The following is a 12,756-nucleotide window of genomic DNA, read 5'->3' on the forward strand; positions in this document are numbered from 1 at the left end:
TATGCGATCAAATTTTGCGTTCGCCTGGGGAAAACGGCTACTCAGACGCTTTCTCTCATCACGGAGGCCTACAAAGAGGAAGCCCTATCCAAAGCCCAGGTGTTTCGTTGGCACAGTGCGTTCCGGAACGGCCGGGAAAGCGTTGAGGATCTGGAGAGGGCTGGACGCCCGACAACAGTGACTACGGACGAAACTGTGGCAAAAGTGAGGGATCTCCTGAACTCAGACCGTCGATTATCGTTGAGATTGATTGCTGATGAACTCGATATGAACCACACAACAGTGCACAAGATTGTGACGGAACAATTGGGAATGAGAAAAATCTGTGCGAAACTGGTGCCGCGAGTGTTGACTGACGAACAAAAGCAACGACGTGTTGATTGTTGTCAGGAACTGTTGAACCTCATGAACAGTGACCCTAACTTTGAAGATGACGTCATAACAGGTGACGAGTCGTGGGTGTTCCAGTACGACCCTGAAACGAAACGTCAAAGCGCGGAGTGGCACACTCCTGCGTCCCCGCGCCCCAAGAAGGCCAGAATGTCGAAGTCAAAGGTGAAAACAATGTTGATTGTTTTTTTTGACAATGTGGGGGTGGTCCACAAGGAGTTTGTACCCCAAGGACAAGCCGTCAACGCCGCCTTCTACAAACAAGTCCTTGAGAGACTGCACAGGAGCGTCAAGCGGAAAAGACCGGCGATCGCTAGCCGGTGGAAGTTGCATCACGACAATGCCCCTGCCCACACCGCCTTCTTAGTGACCTCCTTTTTGACCCGGATTGGGGTGGAAGTCCTTCCACAACCACCCTACAGCCCAGATGTGAGCCCGGCCGACTTCTTCCTCTTCCCGAAGCTGAAGCCACGCTTGAAAGGAACCCGTTTTGCAGACGTCACAGCCATCCAAGCAGCCGTGACCACATTTCTAAAGGACATGCCGGCTGCTGACTTCCAGGGGGCGTTTGCAGCGTGGAAACATCGATTGCAGAAGTGCATCGACGCAAGAGGAGAGTACTTCGAAAGCTTTTAAGTCCCTGTACAGATCAGATCAATAAAACAATGTTTCCAGACCTGGTCTCATTACTTATCATACAAACCCTGTAAGTTCATTACTCCCTTAACTATCCAGAACTGGTGCAACCCAAAAACTTACATCAAGAGAGGAAATCTCGAATAAAGCAACTGACCTCTTTAGTCCTTTCACGTAACCATTTGTTCTCAAAATGAGGATGATTTGTTATAGGCCTTCCTGTGCACAATTTAACAGCTGCTAAAAGCTGCATGCTGCCTGCAAATGCTGCTGTGGGTGGAGTTTTCGAACTGATCCATTTCATTAGTTCCACTGTATCTGGATCATAGAATTCCATCAACTGTTCCAATTCCTCCACCATTCCTGGGAAGAACTGTAGTGGATAAGACATCGGTGTTATTAAGAACTAGAAAAACAAGAGATAACGATACCATCATGTTTTAAAGCTGTAAATGAAAAAGATATTATGTGGAGGTAAAAAGGGTTTAGAAAATATGCACGTCTTTTGAAAAAATATTACATAGCACACCACATATATATATATATATATATATATATATATATATATATATATATATCTGACACCGAGATAAGCAAAAAAATGTCCAATGAACATATAGCAAATTGGGCATATTGACAGTTAGCGAGCGCTGAAAGTGTGGGAACAGTAAGTTCGAAGCGGTAGACATCGACGTAACGTGCGGAGTACATAGCAGGAGATGTTCAAAGTGTCCGCCACAGACAGCAATGTATGCATGACAACGCTGAGGCACGGGAAATCACATATCGATAGCAGCGCCAGAAGGGGCACAGTTGAACTAGAAAGGCTCTAGAAGATATTTATTGGTGAGCGGCATGGATTGATAGGCACAAAATATGATTCCTGCTTAATCTAATTCTTTAGCTGCTCTATGTATAACTATGTTAAACAATATTGTAAATAATGAATCACCTAGTTTAACCACCACTATATTTAAATTCATATCCTGTTTGGTTTTCTGCCCAACCTGCTGGTCTAGTAGTAGGTGGCTTGCACGCCTTTAGCACACGCGGGCTTGGGATCGATTTTCGTTGGAAAAGCCTTGAAATCTGAACGCATTACGGTGGTTCGGATTTCACCTTAAACAGTAGGTCCACATCTAATACAGCTCGAAGCTGAAAAGGAAAGCTGAACTTTAATCAACCAACTGGTTGGTTTCCTGTTGGGAAAATTTACAACTTCGTTTTGTTTGGTTGTTTGTTTAACACATTACACCAAGTAACTTATTAACTACTTGCTACTAACAGTTTTTGTTTAAGAGGCTCACTGAACCCCACGTCTTCTGACCAGACTACTGTCTTTGAAAAGCTAGGTCAGCTACAGAGGTTGATTCATTTATATTGAGCCGAATTTCAATGTGCCACTTGCCAAGGGAATACCGGGTTTCCATTACAGGTTTGTGTTCGATCTGTAAGCCACTTTTACTAACTACTGCCCGGAATTCGAATTTCCATTGCAGGAGATTGAGTCGCAGCTGGACAATGGTATTGCATCTCACTCCTCTTTACAGATTTTCATAGGCGGAAACGGTGCGGACTTGACAATGGGACAGGTACCGCTAAAGGAGTCAGAAAGCACAATAGTTCATTGGGTTGACATCTGGACTCTTGACAGGGATATCAGATAAGGAAACTGCCGAAACTTCAGATTCCTGTTCCATACGGCGATATAATTCCAGCGATATTTCACCGTGTGTTAGATGCATTGTCTTTGTGCAATTCAACCTGGTTCATATCTTGCCCGTACAATGTTGGGATTTCATGCTGGTACATTTCCGTCAAGGCATGAGCCTGGTAGTATGCAGCATTGATTTTAACGTTTTCCTCCACCTTTTGGAGACGAGAAACTAGCCACAATCATGAAACCTTTTGGGAAACTCTCTGCGCACTGGCGAAAAAACTTGCTTCGGCCCTTGACGTCAACAAGTTTGTATGTAATGGCACGAACTTTATCACAGTCTGTGAGGTAAATTGACGCCTCATCAAAGGTAACAACAAATTTCCAGCGATCACTCGTGATATAACGTTCATAAAGCTCCTGTACTTCCTTTTTCGCTCAGCCACACGACATGGTTTCAAGTCATGTACACTGCTCTTGCAAACGAGTGTGAGGCGTAAATCCCTGTGAATGGAATCGTTGTTTGTCAACTGCGATGTGTGGCGTTTGCTAGCCATTGCACACTATGTGGGAGATTTTTCGAGGTTACCATACGCACAACTACACGCAACAGTGGCAGGGCCTTTCTCACGGAAGGTCGGTTTCTAGATGCTCGGGTCGCCCAGGACTCAGTTCAATGTATTTCCGTATAATACGATTCACAGTGCACGAAAATTATGCACTTGACACATTTCCACGATGCGCAACGCCGTGAACTTAGCATCACAGAGGGCCACAATGAACCCCTCCCAGAATCTGTTCGGTTTCGGAGGCATCAGACTACACTCGATTACACTGCTCTACTGCCTGACTGACATGATCCTGTTGCTTGCCTCGTGGCAATCTCACAGCGATGGGTTGCACATTGAATTCAGCTTCAACCACTCAACCTCTGTACTTGTCTTTTTCTCTCACTGAATATTGCATTCAGTCACTCGATATATATCTTTCGTAGCTTTCATCATGATTTTCTTAAATGCCTTCCATTCCTCCTCTACGGATTTAGCTTTATAGCAACTTATCTTCTTTTGAACTTGTTTCGTACTGCTCGAGTTTGGAGCTTTCATATTTTTTTGCTTCTACTCTTGCATTAACTAACAACTATCCCATAGTTATCATCTTCTCCAGTGCTACAAGCCACTTTCACATCTTTTAGTTTTCTTCGGTTGGTAATGAAGTATTCCATCACTGATTTTATCTTTCGGTCCTTGCTGTATCTTACTCTTTTGTATTTTTTTTTTTTTTTTTTTTAAATAACATCCTTTCCCGAATCTTAATCTTTCTTTGACAAAAGTTCAATGTAACATATTACCTTCTTTATTTAATTTTCTGAAACCAAAGGGCTCCAATTCTTTATATGGTGCCTTCCATTTCAATTCAGGCAAAAAAATATAAAATTGTACCATCACCATCTCAGATATTGTTGAAACTTTTTTTTATAGCAACTACACATGTTTTTAAGAGACCCATATTTTTTTGTTTTGTCGAAAAAAATTTTCCCGCCAAGTAATGGGCCATCAAAGACGGGGAGTACAATTTATGAATTGTAGAAGACATGGAAAATGGTCAACTTCGGAGCCTCACCATTCGCCTATGGAGACAGGTAGAGTTATAATTCTTGTTGTGGTATGTACATAGGGATATAAATAAACTATATTTTATTATAGTTTGGTTTGCGCATGCGTATCTTTTTGTACATAAATTAACAAATGAACGTCAATTTATCTGAAAAGTCGAAGTTTGCGAATTTTTTTCGAGCACTTCCGGTCCGAATTTTAAAATTCTGTTTTCGCAGTTGGTAAGACCTAACTACCCGCTTTCCGAAAAAAATTTTGTATCGCTTCTGTGTGCAACCGTTTTGTCGCGAAAAATTCGAGAAATTGTAAAATTTTCAAAAATCGCCATTTTCGGGCGCCATTTTCTCGAAAACACCATTTTTTAAAATTCTGAAATTTTGTCAGATGGTTCAACTTTACATGAATAATAAACACACCAAATGCCATTCTCGACCAATGCTTCATAAATTAACTGCAGCCTTTTAAAGTTAGCGAAGTTTCGTTAACTTTGATGTCACAGTTAGCAACACTGGGAACTATGAAAGTGCAATGATTTGATGAAGTTTGTGGTTCACATTCATTAAATGAAGAATAAAAGGTTTTCTTGACTGTTTTGTTCATTATTTTGATCAAGAAGGCTCTCTGAAATAGTAAAATGAGCCTCCCCCTACTCCTCCGTTTTCTTAAACCGAAATAATCTGAGGGGGGAAATTACGATTACGAAACGCACAAATTTCAAGTTCACTTACTTAAAATGGTCTTCGGAAACAAAATTTCACTTTTTTTTTATTATTTACGTGGACCAATCATTTGCTTGTTTGGTGTCTTCTTCGCTAATAACATGTAACCGTGAAGGTGCTCCAATAGGTGTTGGTCACTCACAACTCGTCCAGGAGTGGATCTAGGGGGAAGAAACTTTTTTATTTTATATACAAATAAAACCGATCTCAGAGTTTGGAGCTCTTAAAAGTAGCTCTAAGTAGCAGTATTACCCCCCCCCCCCCTTTCCAGAAGTCCGTCCTGGATCCGCCGCTGCGTAGCACATTGTCGATAGTCACAAATGCTGAAGGTCCATGTGGAAGCATAACAGCACTTCAACTTCACGTAATTCATGATTCATTCATAATATTTCTGCTACGCACCACTAATTATCATACATATATGTATGTAACAAAAGTTCCTTTTTGCAGATTTCTTAAATCTACACTTTGAATTGCAGAATTTCGATTTTGGGGGAATCATGAAGTTAGTTTATGGTGACCCGTTACTGCCATAAAAACTTCGCCATTTTCCGAAAGGCAAAGATGACTTCGTTGAATACCAGTTACCGGTCGCATACTTTCCCTTTTTTTCTTCCGGAAGTCGTCGAATTCAGTTCCAGGCAACAGAACGAGAGTAATACCCGGAGTTTGTGCTTGCACTATACTCACGAATTCTTCTGCGGTTTTAGTGGGGGCGCGGTGGCTTAGTGGTAGAGCGTTCACCTCCGGTGCTTGGGGTCCCTGGTTCGATCCCAGATCGCGCCGTGTGGGATTTCTGGTGGACAAACACCGTGCTCGTGGGTTTTCTCGGGGTTATCCCGTTTCCTCCCACTTTCTGCATTCCACCATTTCGTTCATTTCTCATAATCACCGTCTCCTTTAGCCTAATCGGGATAAGCATCGGACGTAAAACCTAAAGATTTCATTTCATTTTTTTTTCTTCTGCGGTTTTAACACTGTGTATCTGTATTTGCCTAAGGTTATGCCGCGTTGCCACATTCTTTACACCTCCCCCTCAATAACGTCGCAGAGACCCTTGCATGGCCGGTTTCACTGCAAAACCACTGCTTTATCGGACCTGTCTTCATCTCGAACATTTGAAAGCGATTTTTAAAGTGGGATGCAGCACCATCAGAAATCACTGACACGGTTTGGGAAATTGTAGACACTTATTTTCTCGTATTCAAACCTTTTTCTATAAAATATATTTTCGCTTTTCTTCGAGTATTTTTAGAATTTTGTCTATGGCTATGAGTACATGAGCCGAATCGTGTGTTTTATCGTCGTTTATTACAACAAAACTGTCAGTTGATTCATATTCCGGTGATAACTCTGAATTTCACTTTAAAGAATAACAGTCCAGTTTTCTGCGAAGTCCACGTAAAGTAAAATAGAATTTGTATCTTGAAATTTTATACGGTGCTTTTCGGTAGCAATTAATTCTCTTTGGATTTTCTTGATGTAGTCATGAATTACAGTTAAACCAGCAATGTACGATACAAAAACAAAAAGTGGCACAGTTTTTTTTAACGAGATTATTGTTTTCCCATATGGCATACCTAACAGTTTCATTTTCATCAGGATCAATAATTAAAGACTCCACACTTATTCCTTCCACTCCAGGACATTCACCATATTCTTGAAGAAGACAGTTGTCATTTTCTACGGATGATACTACTAAAAGAAATAGGTCACTCATGACAGCTTCAATACAGGCTGCACCTTTGATTTGTAGCAACGCAGTAGCAGCTAACTTAAAATTTGCACAATACTCACACACACATACACACTTCCCTCGCAGGTTGCGGACTGACCCACTTTAGTCGAACTGTAAAATTCCGAGTGACCCATTCTTATGTTGGGATTGTTCTGTTTAAAAAGTCAGTAAATTTTTTTGGAACGCGTAAGAAAACGTTTCGATTTTTTAAACTTTTTATCCTTTTTCGATCACTAATGACACCGTACTTAATTGAGACTTTGTTTGGAGCATTCCGAATCATCACTGAGGTAATAGTTCAGGCTTTGTGTAGATCATCAGAATTTATTGGATGGCCATTTCAAGTAAATTTAAAATTTATGTGTTTCGTAATCGTAATTTCCCCCTCAGATTATTTCGGTTTAAGAAAACGGAGGAGTAGGGGGAGGATCATTTTACTATTTCAGAGAGCCTTCTTGATCAAAATAATGAACAAAACAGTCAAGAAAACCTTTTATTCTTCATTTAATGAATGTGAACCACAAACATCATCAAATCATTGCACTTTCATTGTTCCCAGTGTTGCTAACTGTGACATCAAAGTTAACGAAACTTCGCTAACTTTAAAAGGCTGCAGTTAATTCATGAAGCATTGGTCGAGAATGGTATTTGGTGTGTTTATTATTCATGTAAAGTTGAACCATCTGACAAAATTTCAGAATTTTAAAAAATGGTGTTTTCGAGAAAATGGCGCCCGAAAATGGCGATTTTTGAAAATTTTACAATTTCTCGAATTTTTTGCGACAAAACGGTTGCACACAGAAGCGATACAAAATTTTTTTCGGAAAGCGGGTAGCTAGGTCTTACCAACCGCGAAAACAGAATTTTAAAATTCGGACCGGAAGTGCTCGAAAAAAATTCGCAAACTTCGACTTTTCAGATAAATTGACGTTCATTTGTTAATTTATGTACAAAAAGATACGCATGCGCAAACCAAACTATAATAAAATATAGTTTATTTATATCCCTATGTACATACCACAACAAGAATTATAACTCTACCTGTCTCCATAGGCGAATGGTGAGGCTCCGAAGTTGACCATTTTCCATGTCTTCTACAATTCATAAATTGTACTCCCCGTCTTTGATGGCCCATTACTTGGCGGGAAAATTTTTTTCGACAAAACAAAAAAATATGGGTCTCTTAAAAACATGTGTAGTTGCTATAAAAAAAGTTTCAACAATATCTGAGATGGTGATGGTACATGCTCTGCCTGAATTGAAATGGAAGGCACCATATATTCGTCTGTCTTTTCCAAGCTGCACACCTCCCAGTATTATTCCTACGTACTCGAAAGGCCTAACTGACAAAATTATAAAATAATTCTCATAATTAATGAATACTAATGAAATTTACGGTCATATTAAAAAATAGAAAAGGAACAAAGAAAAGATACCCGAACACTCCTAGCAGTCACGTATTCTCATAGGAAAGTATTAAAGCTTAAGTCTACTAAAACATAACTGCAAGCTTAATTATATCTAAGATGCATATTGTGAAGTAAAGTTACAATTCCTGTAGATGGACAAGTAATATTTTCGAACGGAACTTGGCTGTACTGGCTTTCCCTGTCAGGCTTCCGCTTTCTTCTTGCAGCTGTGCCACATTGCTACATGAAGTCATGTGCGAGTAATGAGTGTTTACAGAAGCTACCCCGATTCAAACTTCTGCTAAATTTGAAGTGAACTCCGGCATACGCTTTTTCAAAGTAGATAAGGGCCCAGCGGACATTTACAAAGCACTTGGTCCCGTTTATCGAAACATGTTACAGAACACACTTCCTCGACAGTGAAGGGATCAAGAACGAGATTGAAACAGGGTTCCAGCAGCAGACGTTAAAATTCTGACTATGAAACACTGAAAATAGTATACTGACTTAACAAGTGTTTGGATAATGGCGACAATTACATTAAAAACAACAACCTTTATATTACAACAAACATCTACTAGATACGTTATAGTAGATGTCTTGTCAAATATACATTTTTTGAATGAGTGCTACCCAGCTGCAACTTTACTTTTCGGATCCGCCTCGTATATATACAATTGTGAATAGATCTTTAAAAGATGTAGGTGATAAGGCTTTATAAGCATAATTACGCTTTGTATACAGTGAACAAAATCATGCTTATGTTTCACATTTAACGAAAAATACCGATTTCAATTCTACTTATATAACGATGAAACAGTGTCAATTGATTGCAAGTTACTTCACATGCAATATTAAAAAAAAAAAAAAAAAAAAAGTACACAAGGTATAACTTTAACACAATACTTACATTGTATAACAAAGCAACAACTATAGATACTGCTATCAAATATTTTATGAAGCACAAAAACGTTCTTGATTCACACAAGCCAAAAAATTTGAACAAACTCCACAGCCAGTCGTCAGCGATTCCTGCACCAGCCAAAATACAAGCATGTGGTCCCCATACGAATTTCATACGTAAGACAGCTGCTGCCATTACAGCTAACGGGAAGGATATACCTATTAATTTAAAAAAAAAAAAAAAAAATCAGTACAGCGTTACATGGATTTTTCTTAGAATCAATGTTTGAATTTGCTTTACATATTGACGCTGGATACACAGCATCAATTTCTATGATAATTTTAAGAAAGAGGGCAACAATGAACTGAAAAAAAAATGCTTTGCTACAAATTTCTTACTTACTTCGGGTAGATTGCTTTCACTTACAGTTCTCGACTCCTTCTAGCAGTTTGGGCACAGTACTTAAAACAGCAAGAAATAAACAAATAAAAACATCTTGATATAGAAAGCAATAATTTATGCTAAGGCAATGCTCGTCAAAAAATGCAGATGAGGTGCTTTAATGCTATTATTATTATTATTATTATACTGAATGCTCAATATGGTTTGATGTGAGTCCATTAGTCAAGGTAGATAGGTTTCACCCACCTTTTGTATTCGAATGGCAGGTTGACGAAAAGTTAAATTTCTTAAATGCAGATACAGCTCAAGCTCAAGGTGAGTTATATGACTATGTAAGAGCTGACTTTTATCAATTATACGAGGACATTGAAAATGAGATGAAAGTAGATAGGTTTTCAGGAAATGAAAATAACAGTACGGTATTATTGCAAGATTGTTTGGAAAATATATTGAAAGCAAATGTACCGAGAAAGCATATTATACAAAAGAAGAAATACAAAGCTCCTTGGATTACTAAAGAGTTAAAAGCATTAATTAATAAAAAAACAAAATATTTTGTAAAATTTAAGAAAACTGGTAATTTAGTCATTTATGAAAAATTTTCGGTTTTAAGAAAAAATGTTAAAAGAATGTACAATAAACTTAAAAAATGTTGTTTTGAGCAATTGGAGAATAGTATTTGTACCAACAAAGTGTATTTTTGGAATAACTTTAAAAAGTCTCAAGACAAAAGTGTACCAAATAGAATTTTGTTCAATGGTACCACCATTACAGGGACAAAGCAAATTGCTGAAGTTTTTAAAGATGTATTTTACAATAATTTTAATTTAAAAGTTAATACCCTAGATTGTGCTGTAGTTAGTAATCTGAACAGCAATAATATAACGATTCCAGTAATATGTGAAAATGATGTTACTGAAGTAATAGGCAAACTTCGGCCATTAGCATCTTCAGGACCTGGGAGCTTTCCAAATTATATCCTTAAAGCATGTTCGAAAGAAATAGCCCCAGTCTTGTCAAAAATATACAATACCTCATTAAGAACAGGGTCATTCCCATCTAAATGGAAACATGTACATGTGGTACCGGTTTACAAGAATAATGACAAGTTAAATCCGAACAACTACAGGCCGATAACCTTATTGAACATATTTTCTAAAATTTTTGAAACCATCATTCACAAACACTTGTTTTTTAATGTAAAAAATATATTGCAAAAATCACAGCATGGCTTTTATAAAGGGAAATCAGTTGTAACCAATCTCTGTGAAATAACGGATTTTATCTACTATGCAATGAAAAGTAGATCACAAACTGATGTCATATACATTGACATGAGTAAAGCTTTTGATTCAGTTGACCATAGATTGCTGTTAAAAAAAACTGTCAAATACAGGTGTAACACCCTTGTACCTAAAATTTTTTGAAAGCTATTTGACTGGTAGAACATACCAAATTAAAATTGGAAATGTCATGTCAGATTCAGCCAGTATTAGTAACGGTGTTCCTCAAGGTTCTCCTCTGGGCCCATTACTTTTCTCTATTTTTATTAATGACTTACCAACAGTCTTAAATCATTCAAAGGTTTTACTTTATGCTGATGACATTAAGCTTTTTAGTGTAGTAAATAATATTGAGGACAACGATAGGCTACAAGATGACTTAAATAGAATCATTATGTGGTGCAAGGATAACGGTATGAGTATCAATTGTCTGAAAACTAAGTGCATGACCTACAGTAACAAATCGCAATACTATGTAAGTCAATACGAAATACAAGGTACTGTAATACAGAAAGTTGACACAATAAAGGATTTAGGTGTAACATTTGACAGGTCACTAAGCTTTGGTGATCATATACAAAATGTATGTAATGAAGCAAGAAAAATAATTGGTTACCTGTTTAATCAATGGCCTGCTTTCTGTCAATCAAATACATATGTACTCTTATATAAATTACTGGTAAGGTCGAAACTAGAATATGCATCAGTGACTTGGAACAGCGTAACAAAAACTCTCGTAAACAAACTCGAGATGGTGCAAAAGTGTTTTATTAGAATACTTTGTTTTAAGTTAGGACTTGACTATTATTCTAGCACGTATGAGCATTGGATAACGTATTTTAATTTGGAACGACTGGCTGACAGGAGAAAATTGATTGAATCTGTATTTGTAGGAAAGTTACTTGACAACCAATATACCTCAGACTATATTTTTAAAAATGTTGATTTTAAAGTTCCAACATATGGTACAAGGGCAAAAATTTTATTGCAACCGCATAATAGAAAACATATTTTAATCTGTAGGATTTTAGAAAGCTATAATGAATGCATATCTTAAAATATGACTTTATTTTAGAATTTTAAATATAACTTAGTAGTTTTTATTTTTATTTTATTTTATTTTTTTACTTTTAATTTTTGACACTTCTTTGTTTTAATAATTGACGTACACTACACTGTCAATGTTTTTATTATTAATAATTTATGATATAGATGTAATCATAATTTTATCACTAGTACTATATATTCATTGCTAAAATAATGTAGAATAAGACAAAGTGCTGTATTTTTGCTGTATTTTAGCTGTTCTCAGCACGTAAAATAAAGTTTATTATTATTATTATTATTATTATTATTATTATTATTATTATTATTATTATTATTATTATTATTAGTAGTAGTAGTAGTAGTAGTAGTAGTAGTAGTAGTAGTAGTAATAATAATAATAAGAAGAAGAAGAAGAAGAAGAATGCGAAGTATCGAACAGTGTTGTCCGTTTGTTTTGAGGAGAATGGAGGCTTTTTTTCATGTTTTCTTGACTGGGAAACCAGGGTTTTTCAAACTTTATATGAAACGTTCGCTCCATTCCTCTTTCTCCACTAGAGCACGAAAATTTACTAAATTATTGTATTTAGAGAAAAGCAAGATGAAAACAATTTTAAGAATTGAGGAAACTGGTCAATTCGTAGGTAAAGAAAATGATAAATCATAGAATGAATTCTTCAGTTCCTACGAATAGTTTGTAGTTTTATAGTAATGTTTAACGACAAACGTATTAACGCTAGAAGATTAATATTTTCAATATTAACTGAACTGAAAATGTAACGGTTGAAGTTTGTTAGAATTAAAATACTCCAGTTAGTTACATGTTTCAAGAACTAAGTCATAGTCCGAAAAATACAGAAATGAAACAAAAGTTTTGCAATATTCTCGCTACTTACTTGGTTTATTTATAGTAATATGATAACGAACGCTGCTTAGCACTCACACTAGAGCCCATCGT

At 37.1% G+C, this 12,756-nt stretch overlaps 1 protein-coding gene across 4 annotated transcripts in view; it reads right to left on the bottom strand.

Moving 5' to 3' along the window:
* The window catches only part of LOC145686626 (protein C-mannosyl-transferase DPY19L3-like), a 142,011-nt gene that overhangs the window by 54,077 nt on the left and 75,178 nt on the right, over positions 1–12,756 (bottom strand). For 3 of the 4 annotated variants that reach the window (XM_081760090.1, XM_081760089.1, XM_081760092.1), the window contains exons 9-10: positions 9,076–9,287; positions 1,184–1,432 (exon numbers count right to left, since the gene is read on the bottom strand). In XM_081760090.1, the coding sequence (XP_081616216.1) occupies positions 1,184–1,432; positions 9,076–9,287 (461 nt within the window). The remainder of the gene's footprint in view (positions 1–1,183; positions 1,433–9,075; positions 9,288–12,756) is intronic. The other variant, XM_081760091.1, reaches the window with a different exon arrangement.

The sequence above is a fragment of the Thermobia domestica genome, chromosome 5, assembly GCF_964235325.1.
Source record: "Thermobia domestica chromosome 5, izTheDome1.hap1.1, whole genome shotgun sequence".
In the NCBI taxonomy this organism is placed as follows: domain Eukaryota; kingdom Metazoa; phylum Arthropoda; class Insecta; order Zygentoma; family Lepismatidae; genus Thermobia; species Thermobia domestica.